Source organism: Oenanthe melanoleuca, chromosome 3 (assembly GCF_029582105.1).
Source record: "Oenanthe melanoleuca isolate GR-GAL-2019-014 chromosome 3, OMel1.0, whole genome shotgun sequence".
In the NCBI taxonomy this organism is placed as follows: Eukaryota; Metazoa; Chordata; class Aves; order Passeriformes; family Muscicapidae; genus Oenanthe; species Oenanthe melanoleuca.
The window spans coordinates 54,097,720-54,121,027 of NC_079336.1; the positions used below are offsets into that span (position 1 = coordinate 54,097,720).

Genomic DNA, 23,308 nt, shown 5'->3' on the forward strand with positions numbered 1-23,308 from the left:
CAAAATTTACAGTAGGAAAAAAAATATCCTTGGGATCATGCTAAAAAAAAGAGCATGCTTTCAAAAGCAGATACAGTATAACAGGTACAGAAGATATTGCAAAAAATTACATAACACTTACTGTCTCTTGCCCGGGTGGACAAGTGTTTCCTCCTCCCACTCCCAGTGCAGTCAGGCTGTCATCATTCTAGAAGAGTAAGTTGTTTTAAATTTTAATATGAAGCATTTTGCTAAACTATGATTGTATTTTAATTTCTCCACTAAGACAGTAAGAATTATCTGCAACAAAATGCTTTTTGCAAAAAAGAAAAAGCAGAAGTGATGTTAAGCAACACTGAGTAATATTGGCTATTGGCTGGCAGATGTTTAGAAGAAGATATTAAATTTTTCAAGTATGTACATTGCACTAAAGACACAACTGGACTGATGACTATGCAGTCCAAGCTTGTTTGCATTGCAAACACTACAGCAGATATTTAAGTTGTTGCAGTGAACTTAACCTCTGAACCAGTATGCAAAAGATGTCACTTCTATATAATGGAGAATTTTAGGTTGGTCTTAATAACTAGTACTTTAATTGCTCTTCAAACTTTCAATGAATTCAAAAGAATAGTAGGTATATATTGCAATAACCAGGATAAGTCTATACCTTAAAAATTTTTGATATCTGTAAAATAATTGATTGCTTAAGCTGAAAGAAGATTTAAAATAGAAAAATTATGAAAATTAGCAAAGGAACAACAAACTAGAGGAAAAAAGAAAAAGCTGGAAATCCTGTGCTGGTGCGACTTATTTTTTTTCAATGGTCTATCTTCACAAAGGGGAAACAAATTTGTTGCATCAAAGGATACACACTACCACACAGAATAAAAATATTACACAGGAATTAAAATAATTTAGAAGTATAAAATGTGTGCTTTGTAAAGTAAACGTTTCTACCTCTAACATACACACTGCATTATAACCATTTAAATCTGAAAATTTTAATCCAAAGTACTTAATCTCTTTCATATTTTACAGCCACTCCTTTATATATCTTTTTACTAACTTCTTTCTCTTCTTCTGCTTTTAAAAAAATATATCTAAGATGTATTGTTCTTTTTATTTTCAATGTTTGGGGTTTTTAAATTTTTTTATTATGGTGGTCCAAGGAAAATCATTACAAATTGCAGAGAAAATCCTTCCAAGTCCTCACTAGAATAAATGCCATTCTTGAGAACAGGGATTCTTGCCCTCAGTGTCGTTTTCATAATTTAGCTGGGCTTATCCCATATGGGAAAGAAATCACTGAGCATCCTGAACTCTATCCAGTCTCCAGATTTTACAGACTCACACAGCAGTCACAGATGAACCCAGTATAAAAGCGAACAGTTGCACTCAGTTCTTATCATCTACCAAAACATCTAAGCCTACCACCTAAAGAGTTCTGAATAATTATGAACATGCACAGAAGGGAAAAAAAAAAATTGTAACTGCCTGATTTGATAAACAAATTTTGAACAAAGACTGGAGGAGCTGCAGTTCAGTGTACACTGCTTGTTCAGTAGTCTACTGGTAGTCAGCACTGCTGTACAGGTTTCAGCTAATTCTCATTTTCCATTCTCAAGGTTAAGAGAACTGTGCAGGCAATGTGCTTAGCCTGTGGGATGGGAGTGCCTCCTGTTGCTCAAAAATGATTCATCAGAATTATTAGCAGTATTATTTAGGTATCTAGCTCAGGTACTCATATTGCCCCATTATTGTGTCTCAATCTGTCTGTCTCTCCTTTTTTAATAAAGTATTTATGTGGCTCTCAAACACTCAAGAACAGCTTGAAGAGAGCAAGCTGTGTGGAAATAACAAGCTAACATCTATGAGTCACCCCAAGACTATGCTGAATGTTCTCAGACACTGCCTTAAACTTTTAAGGCAACAACAATCCAAAGGTGCCTCTGAAAGAGGTACTCTGAGTACGTCACTGGCTGCACACACCTCTACCTCCAGCTGTCCAGGGCAATTGCCAAGGCTGCCTACCACACACACAGCGACTGCAAGGCTGCCTCTGGTGTGCAGTGTCATCCCTCAAGCAGTGCCCAGCCATTCCTCAAATAGTGCCAAGTACCAGCTACACCAAGGAATACCCAACAAAAACCAGCAGCCTTTCAGCTTAAAAATATAATTTTTAAAATGCTGTCTCACAAGATTAAGGCATGTTTTCAGGATTTCAAAAAAGCAACAGGCATGCTGAATGGTATGAATACATAATTCTCAATATTAATATTAATGTCTCCCTTTTTTCATGCAGGATAGAAATTAGCTAATCCTTTTCTTGCACTGGAACAGCTGTGGGGCTATAGCTATGTTCTGAGGAGTTGGTCTTTTTGGGAGGCACACCATCTGTGAGAAACAGAAACAAAATGTTTGCTGGAAAAGTGTGCCATGTCACACTGATTGTGGTTGAACAAAGCTGTTAGCAGCTTTCAGCATTAAGGAACATCCTCAGAGGAAGATAAATAGATCCATCAGTTGATGCAGAGTTCTAGACCATGGAGTATCACACTGGTTATCCATGACTAACTCACTTAGATACCCTTGACATTTCTAACTCAAAACCAAACAAAAATGTTTGAAGATGCTGATACAAAAGAGAACATATATGTGAGAGTAACCTGATGCATTGTTGTATCAAGTTTTATCGATTCCTAGCAACAGCCCTAATTAAAACATTTATGGCGTCTTTTTAATGGGCCGGTTTCAGTGATTACTCAAATGGAGGTTTGTGTTTTGTGATGCAGATTTGTAGTATAGTGCAGTATAGTACAGTATAGTACAGTACAGTATAGTATATGTATAATATAGATCTATATATAATAGAGACTACCCAACAGGATTTGGGCAATAGATAAGACTCATTCCCTTAGGAAAAGGAGCACTGAGAAAGAACAAGTGATCTCTTATTGCTTTCTTTTCTGTAAAAATCTTGGCATTTCATTTTTTACTACTGAACCAATATGCTTCAATTACCACAATATCAAAATTTAAAGAAAAAAAATTACAATCTAATGATTCATATAGCTTCATATGCTTCTTCCTTATATGTATTTATTATATTCTTAATTGTAACATAATAAAAATACAGATTAAGCCACTTCTAATTAGGCACTAACCCTTAATAACAACACTAGGAAAATAAGGTTTTCTAAGATTATTTTTAGGTAGACCGTACACATACCGGGGTGAGCCCTAGGGTATGCACACAGGGCCAAAGCCAGCCTCCCTCCTTTTCCCATCAGTGACAGACTCAGGGACATGAAGAAGGACAAACATCTATTTCCTGGATGCTTCACAGTAGCAGTGCTTCCATCCACCCCCCCCCATACCTGCTATGTGACACAGTGTAAGAGAAACTGGAAATATTACTTATGCAAACACTCCAGAAAATACACAAGGAATGTATGTCACAGCTTCTCTTGTCTGTCCAGTAAATCTGTGCCTCAGTGTGAAATCGACAACAGTCTGAGGCTGTTACCTTTCGTGGATTTCTTTTGTTGCTGTTTTTGATTTTTAGTGGTTTCTTGATTAGTTTTTTTAAAGGAGAAAGAATAAATTAACTTAGAGAGCTTGATTGAAAACCCTTGGTTGGCTTAAAAGTTAATATGCCAAACATTCAAATATTCTACAGAATAAATCTGAGATTTTACTATTTTATTTCTTTTTCCTTAAGATCCTAAAGGTTAGATATTTACTTAATTGTCTCCTCCCTTAAGAATGCTATGCAATCTCTTTACTCCAGTAAGTGAAGTTTTAAATTAAATACTATGTAAGATGAGACTTAGAAGAAAACAGCTGGATAATCTTAGCACTTTTGTGTTCAGTTGTTGTTCTCTGGTCCTAGTTCAGGACAACTAACTACAAATTTAGTCTACAGGAAACAGAAACACAAATACTAGTATTAATAGCTAAATTAAAATTATGTTAAATGTATCAATTGGTAAGAATGTTAAACTCTTCTTCACTCATTATTAATCTGTCTATAGATACTGTAAAGCTACTTCCTTACGCTTCAGATGCCTACAATCCTGATTTGATTACAGCCCTTCAATATTTAATAAGCATGAGAATCTATAATTTGCCTAGAGGAAGAAAAGGCCAAAACTGCACCAGGCTGCACTTTATTGAAACCTGCAATGTACAAACAGAAATCAGAAATGCAAACACAGCTGCTGCAGTAAAATCTATAAGGATTAAAAAAAAAAAAAAAAAAAAAGAAAAGAAAAAAGGGAAAATAATCAATTTAAAAGAATATAAATACTCAAGCTCCTGAAATTATTTAAAATCTCTTCAACTATTTTGCTATTTCTAAAAATATTAGTTTTTTATATTAATTATTCAGTTAACCTGTACTTATATACATTAATGTGTTTATAGAATGTATTATATTGATGTGTTATTATAGAAGTAAAAAAATATTAAAAGAAATATATCCGAAACCTTAATTTAGCCCTCTCAGAAAAAACTATTTTAAAGTAGCTGCTACCTAGCATTTGACAAAACAGTTGGTCCTGCCAATGTTTATCCAGCTTGCTGTGGTGGTGAACACTACAGTAACTGGTTCAACAATAAATATTTTTCCCTAAAAAATTACATATTGATGGCTAAAAATTTGAAAATATGACCACAGAAATCATTTAGCAACTAACACAACATCAACATAAAACCATTCTTTCAAAATTTCTTGGTGAATCCTATGTATCTTACAAGCTTTCCACAACTGCCTTAACAGAACCTGTTAAAAAGGTATGTCCAAAAAATCCCAAAGCAATCCAAAAAAACTCTGAATTGAAACTGCAAAACAGATATAAATTACCCAAGATAATTTATGTCCATTTATGTCCATTCTCAAGAATTAAAATTGGTGAAATTACAACAGAATATTAAGCCATGGCATTTTGTCCATGGGAGCAGGAAGATAACCATCTCCAGTACAACAGGCCCAGCTTCATGGAGACAAAAATACATTCATTATTCAGATGCACCACTTGTTCTTTCTTCACTAGTCTCTCCATACATTTTGTCTTTAATACAGGTTCATCAAATGTATAGATGCAATTAATGGCATTTACAGATTCTGTTGGATTTTTTTATGGTGATCAGGAAACCAGAAATAAAGAAAAGAACAAATAAATCAGGAGAGGCTTACAATCAATATTTAACAGATGAGCAATTAAGTAAGCAGAGGATATATATAATTCAACTTGTTACAAAAAGATGAAATATGAGTAAACGATGAAACCATGGTGCTGCAATGAGAATTTCATTCCAAGTTATTGTCTTAGCTTTTCTTCCAGCCACTCATCAACATCTGTTTTCTTAGTAAAAACAAAAAACACTGGAGTGTGATTTTATTTTATTTATTTCTAAACAACAAAAATAATGAAAAAAGTATAAAGCTTTTGATTTGCAGATATCAGATCTCACTACCAGCTGGTCACAGCATAAGCTAATTTGGCCATGTAGACAAATGGTTTGAAAATACATCTTTTCTGAATAAAGACAGGATAAAAAAAAAAAACCTCTACAATGAGAACTTGTGAATAATGACATTTTATAGTTAAACAGCAATTTAAAAAAAATGCAAAGAGAGAATTCCTTACCTTCTGTAGTCTACCCAATAGTGTTCGACTAAGAGGATTTCCTACTGGGCTGAAGCACCCTGTGAAAAGAAAAGGCTGTGAATTTTCTGCTTGTTATCCTTTTCCATCGAATAAACCATTTTATTTTAAAATCATTATGTTAGCAGGGTATGTTTGACAAAATTCTAATGAAAAGCAGCAGCATCTTTCAGTCACAACTATGCATCCTTCAGTCAGGAACAGTTGGAGGGTTTATTTAACTAACAGACCTGACACAAGGTTAACTAATCCAATATTTCCATTCAAATGATTTGGAGAAGTAGCTCAAGCTATGTCCACATGCCATCTCGTGCTCAAAGCTGACACTATTATCTAGGCTGTATTGCTTTTCTCTTCATTGAATTTCCAAGTAATGCATACAAAGTTTTCCAACAGAAATGATCACAAAAACTCACAAAGGAATTACTTCCTTATTTTATCTGAAAGAATAACTATTTCTATTCAGTAGTCCCTTTGATCATCTGAGTTCCTATCACAACACATCTTGCTGTTTATTTTATTCACCCTCTACATAGCACACTTGAACAAGTACTTGTAAATTCTTTTCAGACTATTATGTTAACTACTAAGCTCAGGAAAATCCTTTCATCATCTATGGATTTATCTTTTATTGGTCTCCTCAGCTGTATACTTAAGAAAACATCTTAAAAAGAAAAGATACAAAAAAATCTGAAAATCGTTGAACATGACAGTGAAAAATGCTACCGCTTCACTGAAGAACAGTTTCTCAAGTACAGAAATGCCAGGCAACACAGAGTTAAGCTCACTGGATTTTCTCTGTGAGACACTAGCTTTGAAAAAAAGTTTTGTTTTTAAAGAAAAATAAGTTCTGAAAACTCATTTTTATTTGCCACACCAAAAATCTGCTTTTGAGGAGTCTAGCATCTGAATAAAGAGGACTTTTCAGATTCAGATTCCCATCTACTGGCAGAGCTCCACAAGGAAACTTGCACAACTCCACCTACAGTATATTTTCTAAAGCCTAGTGGTTTTGACTTTCACAGCAGATTTACTCATAAATGTTTAATCATTAAGATATTTAGATATTTCTAACTAGAATAAAAGCTGCACACTCAATTAATTGTAGTTAAACCATGCTCCTGCAAATCTGCATGTGACTAACCTACTTGGGAGAAATCCTAAATACATGCAATAATGGATTATTCTCCTCCAGGTATGAATTAAAAACATTTTGATCTTAATAATTTTGAAAAATCTTGTATAAATTCTGAAATACTTTATTTTGAAAGGCTTACTTTGCTTTTATTACTTTTTCCCACATCTTTTAAGAAAAAGAAAGAGATGAGAATGTAAACCATTTTCTGAATTCAATCCGTACTTTAAGACAGTAGTTCTGAAGGCAACCTTTTTCCAAATAAGCTATTTGTTAAAACATTTGTTCAGCTATAACCAAAAGTCAGGGGGGATATTACTCCTATTAATATTGTTATGTACACACTCACAAAGTCAGAAACCAGATGCTACAGAGATGATATTATATATGGATGTATATACTGTCACATACACGTTGTATCAAGCCTGAATAAAAAACAAACTGAAAATCAATAAAATCTCTGCAAGACAAATTTTTTTTTAGACAGCAAATTTGAGCATAGGAGTGTTGTGCCAACTCACACAAACCCATACGGAAATAAAAGATACATAAAATATTTGATAAAAACAATTGTTTGTCTGGAAAAATTCTCAAGTTTCAATTAAAAACAACAGTAATCTGCATTTTTATCAGAAACACCATTGACTTTCATATTTTTCTAAGGAAAACATTCATTGCTTCCAAGTGCTCCTGGACTGTACGTTTATGCATGTCAGTATTCCTGCGCAGCCTCTATATTCAGTTGATTATCAGGTGAAAACTGTATGGTTAGACCAATATTCCCAATTAAGCCCCCATAAAGGGCAGCACAGATCTGCTATGCTGCAAGCTTGGGACAGAGACAGATGTGTAACTCAAAGATATAAGGAGTGGTGTACAGAATTCTAGAAGCTGGCACTGGTTCAGACTCAGTGTTTTCCATAACTAGAGACAAAACAAACTGAAAATTCCTATTACTTTGCTTGAGGTGTAAAAAGACCACAGCACACCTGGGCACAAATACTCTATGATCATGCCTATTGGTTACCCCAAAGTAGACTTTAGTGTTATCTGTTACTTGTTTTTAATTATCAAGCATTCCTTTAGTAGCCCCCACATTCAAAACAGTTATATTAAAAAGCACCAAGCAAACAAAACAAACCCAAACCAAAAAAAGAAAACCTGGTCAAATCTTCCTCATTCACAAAACCACGTCCATTCAGCAAGCAAGGGAATATCCATCCTTTCTTCCCCAAATGAAGCAGTAGAATTTTAAAGCAATGTTCCACAGCTATGGGCTTGATATGGTTCCATGCTTGATGAAGCATGTAAATGACATCAAGCAGGTGTGACTAACAGCCTCAGCAGCATTTGCTTTGGTTCTCTCTCACTCAGGCTGTACACGCTTTTCAACTACTATATTGAAACTGAGGTCTGGATTCCAGAAGGACATTTCCACTTGAGCTAAAATTTAAGTTTACAGGACACCGTGACCTGCTGGGACTCTCGCTTAGTCTGAGCTTATAGAAAGGTCATTAAATCCCTTGTAAGGTCAAGCCTTAAACACCCCCAACACCCAGGGGAATCTAGATTGTCCTATCTTAAGGATGCTTCAGAATTACCAACGGAGAAGCATTTTTATTAATGCAGATGTTTTACTTGTACGTTCCAACAATCTTCTTTCTTATCTGCTGTCTTCACCTTCAAAATTATCTACATCTTGAGAAGCTAATCTTCCCTATGAAAGTATCAACATCTGAATTACTGCACATCCTATTACTCTGCATTGATTCTACAGTGGTTTCCTTTATATGGAATTTTACATAAGAAGAACATATTACTTCTAGGAGAACTTACTGCTAATGTCTAGCTGCACATCAGGCAACCCAAAACGATAAATGCTAATCCTTTACTTCAAATGATCAGAATTTTCATATCGACAGTTTAACAGCAGGACAGCTCTTCCTTAGAGTAACGTAATCATATTGTCACAATTATGTCATGAGCCTATCAAGAAACTGGTTTGAAAACCAGTGTATCTGTCTGCCTTGAGAGGAGTCTGAAAGTTTGGTAGTTTCCTATACAATGTGAACAGTGAACTGAAAGTGTAATCCTCAGTTCCCCTCTGGTCACTTCTGACAATTTATTCTTTGCCAGTGTAACTGCAACCTAAGAGGAAAGAAGACAGAAGCCAAGCAGTTGTCTAGTCCAAAATGTGTCTGCAATACCAAGTCCCCAGTTTTCTTGCATGCTTTCACTGCCCTCTGCTCTAGACAAACACATCAGTGTGAGGTGATAAAACTCTAAGTAGTTAGACTGAAATGCACAAAGAAGATGAGTTCACAACCAAATAGACTTATGTAGAAATTTATATGACAGCAGCACATTGCCCCAGAGTAGTACTTGTAATAATTAAGAACATTATCTTTTAAATAACAGCATCTTTAAAGATTTTGTTTTAAACTGATAGCATAAGAGGCAGAATAGGGAAAGAAGTCTTTCAAGGCAGTCACATAATTCCACTACTATCCTACTGGATTGTCTATAACCACTCATTGTGAAATGTTTCTGTGAAAAGATGATCTTTTAAAAAAGGCTGAGAGAACATTCATTACATAAGAACTCCTATTTTAATGAACTTCTCAAAAAAAGGCTTTTTCTCACTTTCTGAAATGTTCTTGATAAATTCATTTTTTTATTACTATAGTTATTTGAGCATAATAAATCTATAAGGATTCCAGTCATATAGAATCTACAGCTAATGAAATCATACCAAAGTTCATCCTGAAAAACTCAGAAAATCATAGAGTAAAGGACAAACATATATCTAAGAAAACTGAAATATGTTAATATCCAGACATTTCAGTGACAAACATCTTTAAAGCATGCAGAGAGAGAAAAAAAATCTTACCTATTCTAGTTACACATTATTCTGCTTTTAACTGAGTTCTACTTTAGGTTTACACTAATTGCTAATGTCTCAAAAGCCACAAAAAATCCAGGAAGACATGAAAATAAACAATGCCTCTAGGAAATGGTATTTCTTGTTGCAGACATTCTTATGAATTATATCATGGGCTCTTGCAACACAGTGCAGTTAAAATACACCCAATTAAATAACAAACACTGGAAAAAAAGTCAAGGCAGATATGATATGAATATGTGTAGATCAGCTCATTCCTCTCACTACTCATCTTGTGTTGCTTTAAACGGTTTCCAGTAAAGAGAATCATGTTTTCAGCACAGTCACCTAGTATATGATCAAAAGTATGACCTTTGTGACCAAAGGATCTTTTAGTATTCAATGTAATTTCTACTTTTGATTCCTAAGGTTTCAAATAAAAGTTTTGAGTTTTTTAAAGTAAAAGCTGTCAGCTATTTCTGCAATTTCATTTTACAAACTATGCATAATGTAAAGGAATTAAGATAATTTTGTAATTATCTAAATACATATTAATCTTCCCTCAAAGACTTTATCCCTCAAACCAATTATGCTCTAATAGATCAAACAGAATTCATTATATAAAAGGATAGTTTATATATTAGGTAAGAACCTGTTTTCCTTTATTTAAACACAGGATCACAAATACATTTAAAGCCCATGACAAGCATTTTCAGATGCAGTTCACAGAAAAGGAAGGGAGTGGATGCACCTACTTAACACAAGCATACCTTTTTGTTTTACCAGCAAAACAGATGTTTCACTAATATCCATTGCTTTAAGTGGAAACCCACTTGCAATTCTGTTCTACACAACTTAGTCCAGCACCTATGACATTGAAGATATCCCAGACTGAACAGGAGAATTGATAGGACCAAAGTGTACTGAAAACTGTTTTAGTTAAATCTGTATCATAGTGACAGGACAAGAAGAAACTATCTCAAACTGCATTAGGAGAGGTTCAGGTTAGACATCGGGTTAAATTTCTTCATGGAAGGGCTTTTTTAGCTCTGGAATGGGCTGCCCAGGGAGGTGGTGGAGTCGCTGTCCCTGGAAGTGTTCAAGAAACGACTGCATGTGACACTTAGTGCCATGGTCTAGTTGAAAAGGTGACTCTTGGTAAAGCTTGAACTCAGTGATCTTGTAGGCCTTTTCCAACTTAAAAAAATGCTGTGATTTTGATCTTGCAAACCACTCAAAATGTATGTGCTTAAAACAGGCAGTTCTCACATGCTGTATACACAAAGGTGCTGTGATGACAACATTACTGAATGCAAAGGTCTTCTACCTGTAAGATTCTTGCAGTGTACTCTGCACTGGCAGAAGTCTACTCCATGTCAGCCCATGCCATTACCACCTTTTTCCTCTATCAAAGAATCCAGAAAAGATTGAACTAATTCCTCAATGTCATTCTCATTTTCTAAGTGGGGTTCAAATTTATTAACCTAAATCTATCCACTTAAAACCAAAAGCCAAAATCTATAGGACAAAGAGAATCCCTCTCAGTTTACTATCTCACTTTTTGTAAGCTATACATACAGAATTATCTGTTAATTTGTTTTGCCCATTGGATATGAGAGCTGTTTACATGCTATATACATTTCAGTAAAATGAGTGAGAATAAAGCTCTGGCAGTTCTACTGCTGCCAGACCTCACTCCTCCAGCTAGTGGAGACTGATCTAGATAGCAGGCATAAAAAAAACCCAAATCCACTCCACCTTACCCTTCCCAAGTTCAGCTGAAACGGCTGTGCTGAGAGGTGGAAAAGCATAACTTACTTTTATTAGCCTTCCCCATGCCTATTAATACAATGAAAACTCAAATAATCTTGGGAAATTAGGCCAATAGATCAGACTTTGTTTGACATTCAAAATACTACACTATATAGAAAGATCTGTAGAGAAGGATAAGCTTTCAATGAAAAAGTAAGTAATGTTTACCTTTTCAACCAATTGTTTACTAAACACTGGTATGAAAAAGAGTTATCTAGAAAAATAACTTAAGGGAGTTACACAATTCAGGACCATGCAGTTCCATACATCGTGGCGGAGCTTCTTTAACACAGCACATGATTTCCCAGTGGATGCCCCAGCTGCAGCTACTAGGAGAACCCTGGGTTCCCAAACCATGAGCAAGTCACAGTTTTCCTGAAGTGAGAGACTCAACTGTTCTAGTGTGCTTTAACACAGAAACTTCCTGATCCAAGGACTGACGTAGTTATCTCTAGCTAATGCATCTGGTTGTGTGATTCCACAGCTCAAGTGACCAGGTAGCTTGTCCTTGCAGCAGAGTTAAGTGAACACTGGAGCAGTGGAACAGAGCAAGGCTTAAATTCACACCTGTAGATCTACAGAGAGATACCTTTGCCGTAACATCAACTAATTCCAAGCCTCATATGAGACCTCAGAATCAGACAGCACTAACATGAAAACACTATGCTTCTGGCAGTGCCAGATTCCACAACATAATTATATCTCCCATCAGCCAAAAGAATGCATAGAGATACTCATTCAAGGTTAACCATCATTTTCATTCCTGGTTCAAGGAATACAAGGGCACATACATGTGTTTGTTCTGAGAATAATCCTCCACAAGGAGGACTATAGAGATAGTCTGTCTGTCACTGGCTTTGGGTTTCATTTGAAAACATTTATTCTGTACTTAGGCCCTAAGTGAAAGGCAGAATTTGGCCTCTATTTACAAGAAGCATAATGAAGTAAAAACTATTGCATCACAAAAACAATTAAAAAATCCAACTTTTTAATTAGAGATTAAAATCAAATACATTTAGCAGCCTACACACCCACCTAATTATTTCTGAGTAATCTTATCAAACCATCATCTCACATTTTTCTTGCAAATGTTAAGTTTCTACAGTACCATATATAAACAATGCAAGTAGCAGCACGTGTCCCAAGCATTCTTTTGAAGTAAAGAACATTTATTGAGTTCTTGCTAATCAGGAACGTGCTAATTTACGACAACTTCTAACATTACATCACAATGGCAGTAGATATCCCTGAAAATGAGCAGAGGTTAGAGTACCCAGTTGTTTCTTTCTCCAACCTGGAGAACAGAAAGTGATTCTACAGCAAACATCAATAAGCCTGCAGAGATACCATCAGCTTTCTGAAATCAGATTGGCAGCATTATTGACAAGTTTTAGATAGCAGATAAAGATGTAAGGAAAATGCAGACTATGACGCATTCTTTGTATTAATAAGACTTATTTTTCTTCTAGTGCTGCAGATATCCTGAGAAAGTCATTATTAGTTTTGCTAAGCTCACCTGGACTATTTAAAAGCAAACAAAGTAAAAAAAAATAGAGAAGAAATTTATTTTGTATCCTATTACATGTAGTTTGTGGTGCTCCCTATCATAAAATACTTCATGAAACATAAAAACTTCAGTCCCTTGGAGTCGTAGATACCTGACACTGAAGTAGCAACCTTCACTTTTGGGTTTGGTAATATTTTTGCTTCTACTTTGACTTACCCTCCCTGAATCAGAGGAAATGGAACTCTTAAGCAGGATTTATTATTTTCTGTTTTCTAAAAATATGTAGAACAGTTAAATTCTATTTATTAATACAGGTAATTCCTATGTAATACAGTTAAATAGAATTTAACTCTATCTGTAACTCTCATATTCAAGTGTCTTATGACCTCATTACTCTACTTGTGTCTTTAAAAAAACATACTTAACTACAGATACAAGACAAAAAATGAAAATTATGCAAGGAAAGGAAGGAAAACAAAGTAATCTTTTTCACATGGTTCTTCCCACAACAGGAATTCAGCAATGGCTAGTTACTCACAGTTACTCAAATCAAATTAGCTTGCCATTATACAAGTGGAAAGCTTGCAAGAAAATGTACTTAGAATACCACAAATATCTTTCCAAGTCAGCCATTAACACATCTTTGCAACACAAAGTCTTGTCAACTAGGTAAAAACAACCAGTTACTGCATAAACTACTGAATTTCTATACTACCCAGTAAGTCTCACAATGTCAAATTACATCATGACTGGAAAAAAAAAATGTAAAAAAAAATTCAAATCTTGTAACTGCTTGAAGAACTTATGTAGTATTTTTCTAACATTCACATTCAGGGTAAAATAGTATCATCAGCATCAGGTGCAGTGTGCTGGAAAAAATAAGTCAGCTTGATATTTCAGATTTTTATCATGACCAGAATAGCCACTACTTTCTCTATGACATTAGCACTTTCAGCCAATACTGAATATTAATTTTGACAAAGTATTACCAAAAAATTACACGAAATAGCAAAAAAATTAATACATTATCAAACCTGAAAAATGCAGGACCATTGGCAGACACTGTATCAGGAAATCATTATGTAAGATTTAAAATTTGGTCTCAAATCAAGAGAGTAAGGAAAAACATTCATGGCAAACATACTTCAATATTCAGAAAGAGAAGATAATTTTTTTAAATACATCTCCAAGTTTACTTTCCACTTTGTAGTTCAGAAATTAGACTGGTCAGACATTTCATAGAAATATTTGGTGAAACCAAATTACTCCATGAGAGTTTTCCCTCCTGCACACTTTTTGAGTTTTCAGAAAATTTATGAACAAACTACTTTTAGAAAGAATTTTTCTACATATCAGTGATTAGTATCTAATTAGTATCCAATTGTATAGAAAAATAAAATAATGGCCTGCATCCACTTTGGTTCAAAAACCTGAATATATTTCCTTGAAAATAACATAGAAAAAGCACTTGAGATTAATACTGGTATCATCTGTTACAGAGGGAAAGACACTGTCCAACATTAAAGCAACTCATTGGAGATCCAGCTGGGCATAGATTTCAATGATATTGATTTTTCAGTTTCCTTCAAGATCTGCAAAGTTTTATAGAATGCAACAGTAAGCTGTCACTGCTTTTACAGCAGTGGATTTTTAGAACATTTGGGTCCTAGGCGGGGGATACACAAAATAAACAAGCATGGAAAATGTTTCCAATGCACATAATTAGGAGGCAATACTCCCTTTAATTTACAACAGTGGTACCTGATCTGAAGAAAGGTAAAAGAAGGCAAATAAAGACAGGCAGATTCATAAAGAGTGGCTGTGCACAGCTTTAGGCTAAGACCACATTTCTAAAACTCTGGATTATCCTGGAGGGAACAGAATTCTCTTCAAGGTTCAATCAGGAACACAAAATGCTACAGCTGGGATTAGAATACAATAAGAATTTTCACTATCTCAGAGGCAAGCCAGAAAATAGAAGTAACAGACCTATCCAGTGAATTAGTATCTTGTTTGTATAGCAATTTTGCAAGCAAGACTATTTGCACTGCAAATCAAAAGATTTAAACAAAATTAATAATGAAAATTAAATTCTGAATGAAGAATTACCATTTGACTAAATATTTTTTAAAATATCATGAAACACATTTTAAGTACATAATACAATACCATACTAGCTTTTTTCACATCATCATGTAGATACTGCCAAACTGTTAAAAACTACAGCACTTTAACATGTAAGCCTAATTATATGACCCATCCTCTCTGGTTTGACAACCAGTTGCAGCTAAAATCACTACTGACTATGCTCATACAGCATCTCCAATAAGCCAAAACCCAGACAAAAGCAGCAAAGGCTAAGTTTTTATAATCATCAGTAAGAGGAAGGTGATTAAGGTCTGAATATTTAAGGACAGGAAATTCTTCTCTATAGCCTTTTCTAAAAGGAACCACCCATTTCTATGCATTATGAATGATATGAGTGTCTTTAAAATTACTTCATCGCCAACTGCTACAAACATTTGCTTCTTCAAAGGGACCAAACAACTGAAAACCACAGAAAATTGTCTAGTAACACACTTAAGTTTGGAAGCCTCAAAGCATTTGTTTTAATAGACTTATTCAGTAAACCTTCCTAGATGGTTTTTGCACACGCTTGCATGCCAATTATTAACTCAAGAACTGGTGATACAGACAACTCTGGACACACCTAGTTCTCTTTGAGTGATTCCTGGAACTTACTCTGAAAATTGTTTTGGTAAGAAAAGCTGATTTGCAGGAAGTCTTAATTAAAACCAGTTTCAACTGCTGAAGATCCTTTACATGTGTGAGTAGCAAACAAAGATGGAAGTTTCCTTTATGTTCTGTACCAGAAGGAAAACAAATTTCCAATAAAGTACTGTTGTTATCAGGGTACACAGGATGTGGTATATTATAGATGTGCATTAGGTGGGCACTGCACTCCAAATCTTGCAAATAACAGCAGAACAATTACATTTCTTCCCCTCTTGTTGCTGTTTTTTGTGCAGAAGCAGCCAAATCTAAAGGAAATATAATGTGGCAGAACATACATTACATTAGATTAAACTGATGGACACAAAAGGTGAAAAGTTGCCACTAGTTATTATATATACATATATATATATATATATACACATACAGAACTTGTATTTTAAGTTATTTCAAAAATAAAAATTCCAAGAATATGCTTGGAGTCCTCATAGGAAAGAAAGACCAGCTTGGTTTTAGCTTGTCTCACAACAGAAGTTCCTCAACTAACAACATGCATATAAGTCTGTTACAACGTTCTCCTGAATAAGTAGGAGGTGACACACCTCATGGATACCTCCTCTGTATTGAGGCAGTCACAAAAACCCCCCCTCCACTTTTACTACAGAGATGAACTCTACTTAAATGTGATTATCCATTAATGAAAACTCAAAGATGCAAGGAGTAGCAAAATGAAACCTATTCAAGGTCTTCACCTGAAAATACAATACCTCACAAAGTGAATCTTATTGTGCTCTGCAGGTGCATAGTGACAACCAGAAGTTTGGCCAATGAATTCTCATGACATTTCAAATTGCTACTAGGCAATTTGTCACACCAAAAGATGCTCAATGCATATTTTGAAAGAAGCTCCAATTTTCTGTATTTTGTTATTTGGCATATTAGTTGCAGCAGTCTGTATCAAGATATGCCACTGCAATACCCTTCAGCTAATCTGTAAAAGACCCCAATTAATAAGGCACCAGAAGCTAACATAGAGAGACAGCTGAAGGAGAGATTGATGGGATATGACAAAGGGAATGCGATATCTAGAATCATATGGGGATGCAGTACGCTGGAATCAATCTTTAGATGACATACAGTGTTGAATATTATCTGTTACATTGTCCATTAACTTGCCTTCTGCAAAGGGACTGTCCAGCAAGCCAGAACAAAGCCCAGGGTCAAGCGAGCAGTGGAGACACTAGAAGATTTTTTTTAAATTGGCCTGTTTGTCACTTGAATCTTTTTTCTTTGCCTGAGGAAATAAAAACTGAAGAAACTGAGCCCTAATTGTGGGAGGAAAACATGAGAAGAAGCTCTGCAATCTCTTCCTTCACTGCACACCATAAGGTTGCAGAAAACACCCAAATACAAGTTTTCAGAAGCAGAGTTTTAGGAGAATTCTAGTGCTTCATTTGAGGCCAAAAGCAACGAGTCACTGTTCCTCCTTACAACCTCCAGCAAGCCAGAAGGTTAAGAAAGCAAGCTAACGATGAGCATGCAGACTCCAGTGAAACTCTAATTTCATCTGGATGAAGGCAGCACATTGAGGCCAGCTCTGTATATAACAGCAGACTACTGTGGGACAGCAGCAAAGTCTGAGTTACACGCTCATGGAAGCCCTCACTTCTCTGTACCTGCCTTCTGCTTTCTTAACGCTTATTCCAAGGCACCATCCTCTATCATTAGTTGCTACAAGACCAACATGATCTGTATCAAACTACAATGACCAAAATGCATCAGTACCACAACCTACTGCAGAGCACATTCATCCAAAGTTAACTTTAAAGGTGTTATATTAATAGAATTAATCATGTCAGGGAAGTTTGCTCTCACTGAAATCGTTGCTTCAATGAAGTAACAAGATGCATACGAATCCATGGAAGTTTTAGTTTCTTCACACATAAAAATCTATCAACAAAATTAGCAAAGGCTTTTTAAAGCAGTTGAAAAAGTATGCATGTGTACCAGAATGAGATGGATAATGTATGTTTAAAACATACATCTTTTATTTTTTGATGCACTTAGGTTTTGCTAACTTGTCAAAACTGGCAACAAAGTCAAAGTACTTTGGTCTCCTCTTGGGAGATGGAGATGTCTCCCTCTTGTGCTAGTGGGGTGTTTGCACAGTCCTCCCCACTCCTCTGTAAATGACAGGAACAGAAGGATTGGGGCAGTACAAGCAGGAATCAATTTCCCCATTTTATTCACTCTTGTTTCTTGCTGTATAGACAGCATCCTTGCTGATGTGAGCTTTCTGCTGGACAAGAGAACTGATGCTTTATGGCACAGTCTTTGGCAGAAGGACTGTTTCTCCCTCTGTGACCATTCAAGCATGTTGTTGTCTCATGGCTCAATAGCCCAAAATTACAGACAAGCTCAGAGTCAAATCATTTAACAGGACCTCTCTACTTAGGAATTAATTAGATTCAGTTGTTTTAGGATCCACATAACTGAGAAAATAAGGGCACACTTAGGCCAAATCACTTTTGGCACAGACTTTCCACAGTACTACGTCACACCCTGATTTTGCAATTTATATCCACTGCTGCCAAACAGAGAGTAATGCTTCATTTAATCCACACCCTTGTATAATTTGGCTGAGAGTACTTCCTTTAGCCTGAAGGCTCAGCAGTAATTACCCTAACATGCACCAATTTCAAGTAAATATAAATGGTGTTCTTTAGATAAAGTTTTTGGAATCTTCAAAGATTGCTGTTATTGTGCTCTGTATTTAGTGTAATTTTTAGAGAAATATTTTAATTAACTTACCTAGAAGAAACATGAAAAAGAACATATAATAAAGGAACATGTGTATCTTTGATCTCAATATAAACAATTCTAGCTAGTTTAACTAGAAAATACAAACTCTTCTGACATTTATAACATCTTATCAATCAGACAGAAGAAACTGGATAAGCAACCTTTTACAATAGAAGAACTACATTGTCATTAATGTTAATGGTTATGTCTCTCTGCCTTTACTATTCTGTTGGAACATTTTTGTGGTTAGATGAATCTATTTATGTAAGTTATGTTCTCAAATTAAGAAGTGATTTTTAATATTCATTTTATAAATGTAAACACCCAGCTCTTCTATCTCAAAACAAGGTCCTGTATTTGTGCCTTGAGCCAGAACTCTGACATTGTCCAGTGATGTGGGCAGCACAGCAGGGTCACAGGACTCTGAGGAAGTTCCTATCCCTGCAGAATGGCCTGAGCTGCCTCTAAGCCATGATGAAGGCACAGGTGTGTCCTGATACTCTTAATTTTTATTCACTGCCAAAGTCAGTTGTAAGCTGGAACATCATGAGCCTTTGTAATCTATTTGCACTGAAGAAACTGAGTCACAGCAACTTCAGAATGTAAATGGTATAGCCAAATAGGTTGTAAAAGAAGGAGGTATTAAAAAAGAACAAAAACATCTTGTGATAGAGGTTCCTATTGTTTTAAAAGAAAATTACATTTGAGAAAAATATCTGTAAGCTGTATTTTTCAGTTCCTACATTGCATTATAAGCAAATAATAACACATGAAAAAATTTATTTTCTTTCACCCTTCTCTTACACATTTCCCTTAAGTCAAAGTGAGAGATATGAATATCTTAAAATGAATGATCATTTTCCCGAGGGGAGTTCCCATTCAAATTAACAGACATATATAAAAAGTACTTTTGACTTAATGCTCTTCTGCTTATGGTAAGAATACTTTTAGCACACATCAGTGTTATTACATCAGTTGACACTTGCTGAGAGCTGATCTGTGGTGTTGAACTCATTACTGAGTTCTCCTACCATCTTTTGAAAATAAAAATCGTCTAACTGGATCTAAAACTTAACTCATAATAAATTATCAGTGACTATGCAGTAATCTCTAAAACAAAGGCTAGTAAAGGTATGTTTATCTCTGGTTAATAGGAGGAAAAAATCCCATAGCAGAATACTGTACTCAAAAATCAAGGGACTAAAATAAGTCAAGTTTACTCACTTAAAAAGTGTTAGTATTCTGCATTACTGTTATCCAGACCAAGTGGCGGTGGGGAACTTTAAGAAATTCATTTTCCAGAAGAAAGAAAACATACATACTTGATACAGCCCACAGAGTTAAAATTAATTACATCCTACAAATTACAGAAAATGTGACAATTCTGCTAAGTTGCAATAAGTTATTTCTTGTAATAACAGAAAGCAAACCACATTTCTACATTTAGGAATGTAGAAGAAAATACTAGGCAATTTTATTTATTTTTTGGCATCAGTGTCCCACTAGAATAATTAAATGAAAAGGGTCACATTAAAAAAAATCCATTCCCATAAAAATATTAGAAAAGTTCTGTTGAAAATTTTTCAAAGTTTCAATTTCTGAAAAGTATGTTGGGCAGAATTAGTTCTTCAGATAGGAGACAGAGCACGAAGACAGCAAACTGTGTAAGAACATAGAAAAATAACTGAAAAATGAAAGACAAGTACTAGGCACTTATTTCTTTCATCTTGATACACATTCCCCTTTTTCAAACACATGACATAATCTACTAGCAGCAGATTGTAGCTTGCAGGAAGCTAACCACTCTGAAAGCATTTATTCTCATGTATCACTTCCTATGTTGGCAGCACCTCTACAGGACATACTAAAAGTGTTCTGCATTTCTCTCCAGTTCCAGACTTAATGGGTAGCAGACTGTTAATCAAAACATATTTCACCCACTGGACTGCCTGATCACATTGAGACCATTAGGACTATCCCTTAGTGGACTAGAAATTTGCATTTCTCCCTCTGTAGAAGAAGGAGGGAGTAGTAGGAGGAAGAATAAATGGAAAAGAGAAACAGATCAGGCAACCAATACAAAGACTACTGAACCATTCTGCACAGGCCTCATAACATCACTTCATTATTTTCTCAGTGAATAACACAAAAAAAGGCTAGCAGACTCACCAGTGCTAATGAAATTGAGAAAGTTTGTGAAATTATTATACATTTCCTACTTCTCTACTGTAAGTTTTTTCATAAATAAAATAAAATTAGTTTCCTATCATTACCTATTCCTCCTAGCAGACTGTACTACACTCAAACCACTTACAAGTAATAATGAGGGTTCTAAACCACTCTTAGGTGTGCATTTGGTTCTGTTCACCTTAAGATACTTCTGCACCAATTTTAGAAAGATGTGGGAACAAAAAGAAAACTGTCAATGGGACTTAGACATTATGGCAAATTGCTACACCATTTCCATAGCTCTGATCTGTGCAGCCCTGCAGGCTTAATTGCTTTCACCATCACAGCAAATCTAAATGAAGCTGCTGAGTGGGCTAATGAGGCAGCACACATCACAATTCAACAGAGAACAGATATAGCCAGATTCTTTCAAAACAAAATTGAGTTCTTTTCTCATGTTTATATTGTTGGCAAGAAGTCTTTTACATATACTCAAGATATTTCTCTGAAAAAGTGAAAAGGAAGATATTTCACTCCTATGTTAAAAAAATTTTAAAATACGGTATTAACACTTATATGCTAGGATTAAAAAAAAAAAAAAAAAAAGGTATGTATTCAGTGATCTGTGTGCCATTTGATTTGTCTGCATGGATTAGATTCCAGTAACAGATTTCTTCAACAGACACTCCCACTGGCACTCCCTCCAAACAAAAATGTACCCTCCCAAGATCAAAATTACATATTTGCAGCACAGTAGTGCAGGGAAGATGGCAATGCTGCCACCTGTACCACATGGCTTCTTCTAGTCATCTTAGGTCTTTCAACCACTTCTTTTAAGAGATACTACAAATACTTTATTTCATCTTATACAGTACATCTTATACTACACATACATGCACCCTTCAATTAATATATACTCTGTTGTCTTTCTAAGTATCTCTTGGGAATACTTTGTTGATGATTATTTTCAAATTAGAAGAAATAAGTTATTGGAATAATGAAATTGAATTCAATTGTTCATTTGATACATTTTCAATTACAGTTTGTGTAAGTTTTCTTTCCCCTAAGAGTTTCTTAGTAAGAGATGAAAAGAGTAAGACCACACTGAACAAGCTTTCTGCAGATATCCTTCCTTGAGTGGCACAAAATTATGTGAAAGGCATATACCCGCCAAAAAAACCAAACAAACCCATCCAATTCCTCCAGGGCTGTTGCAGTACTGAAGGATAGATGTTACAGAGTTGGGGAAAAGTTATGAAACATTGGGGAAAAAAATCAATGATTTAACATACATATGAGACTGCAACTTTTATGTTTCTGCAATATCTCTGCACAATGTGAATTTTGCTACTTTGTGTATCTCCATTTTCTGATTCTAAAAAAAAACCCAAGAATAAAAATGGTATTTTAAGAACATTTAATTGATGCATAAATATTTCTGATATCTTTGATGTGGAAATCTATTTCACCATTTGATTGAGTCTGAAAGAAGCAATTTTAAATAGTCTATCAAATGTAACAGAGGCCTATAATTTGAAGTCAGTTTTGTTAATATCTTTAGAGAGCAATAAAGAGTGCTTTGAAGCTTTCCCTTTATATAGGTGGAAAACACCTTTGACTGTCAGTTGTGTTAATGGAGAGAAAATTTCTAATTGTTCTCAACCCTGCCAAAATGTTGTGTTTTTTGTTTTTGAGATTTTCTTTAAAGATACAAGAACCATCACGTTTCTAGCACATACGTAATTAATTTTTAAGAGCAAGTTTAATTAACTGGTTTTATTGAAGTCCAAATTTCAGTGAACAGATCCGTATAGTATTTATAGTCAAGCTTCAATCTCCCACATAATTAACAATTAGGGTCACTGTTAATTACTATGACTTGAAATCTAAAACTTATTTTAGAAAGCATGTCCTGAACATAATGGTAGTTACTGAAGAGTCACTGTTGAATAAAGCCCAAAGATGCCGGATATTTCTTTCATGGCATGCCACAGACCTGCAAAACAATGTCTCATAGGAAGATGATTTCACTGTCCAAAGATGTTCACAGTCTTAAGGAGGAAAGACCAAAAAAACAACAAAAAAAACCACCCAAAACAACAACAACAACAACAACAACAAAAAATCAGAGGGGATTTTAATGTTTGTCAGCTAGAATGAGCAACTGAAAATCTGGAGCTTTTGCTACTTCCCTATTTGTTTAAAAAATAATAACTCGGAAATGGGTCATCCTGAAAAAAATGAAAGAGGAGCATATGAGAAGAAAGGGAGGAATGTTTAAGACAAAGTCCTGGATAACACTACAGTGCAGTGCTGCAGAACAGCACTACAGGCCAGGTATGATAAAACTAGCACAAAGTACAAGTGTAGCCAGAGCTATACAGCACAGGCAAGGTAAAACCTCAATTCTGACTATCAAAGACAGATCTTAAACAAATTGTATTACCAGGGAAGGGGGGAAAAAAAAGGAAACCTAAGTACCATGCCTTTCCTTTAAATTTAAAACAATCTTTGTGAGAGGAAAGCACACAATGCACATTTTTTTAAATTAATTGTTAAATCTGATGAAATGCCTCTAATGAAGTGCTTTATACATAACAAATAAAAATAAGTGGATC

At 35.0% G+C, this 23,308-nt stretch overlaps 1 protein-coding gene across 1 annotated transcript in view; it reads right to left on the reverse strand.

Moving 5' to 3' along the window:
- AHI1 (Abelson helper integration site 1) overlaps nt 1-23,308 on the reverse strand; it is an 86,916-nt gene that overhangs the window by 18,954 nt on the left and 44,654 nt on the right. The window contains exons 20-21 of the mRNA XM_056488327.1: nt 5,634-5,692; nt 122-187 (exon numbers count right to left, since the gene is read on the reverse strand). Coding sequence (XP_056344302.1) covers nt 122-187; nt 5,634-5,692 — 125 coding nt within the window. The remainder of the gene's footprint in view (nt 1-121; nt 188-5,633; nt 5,693-23,308) is intronic.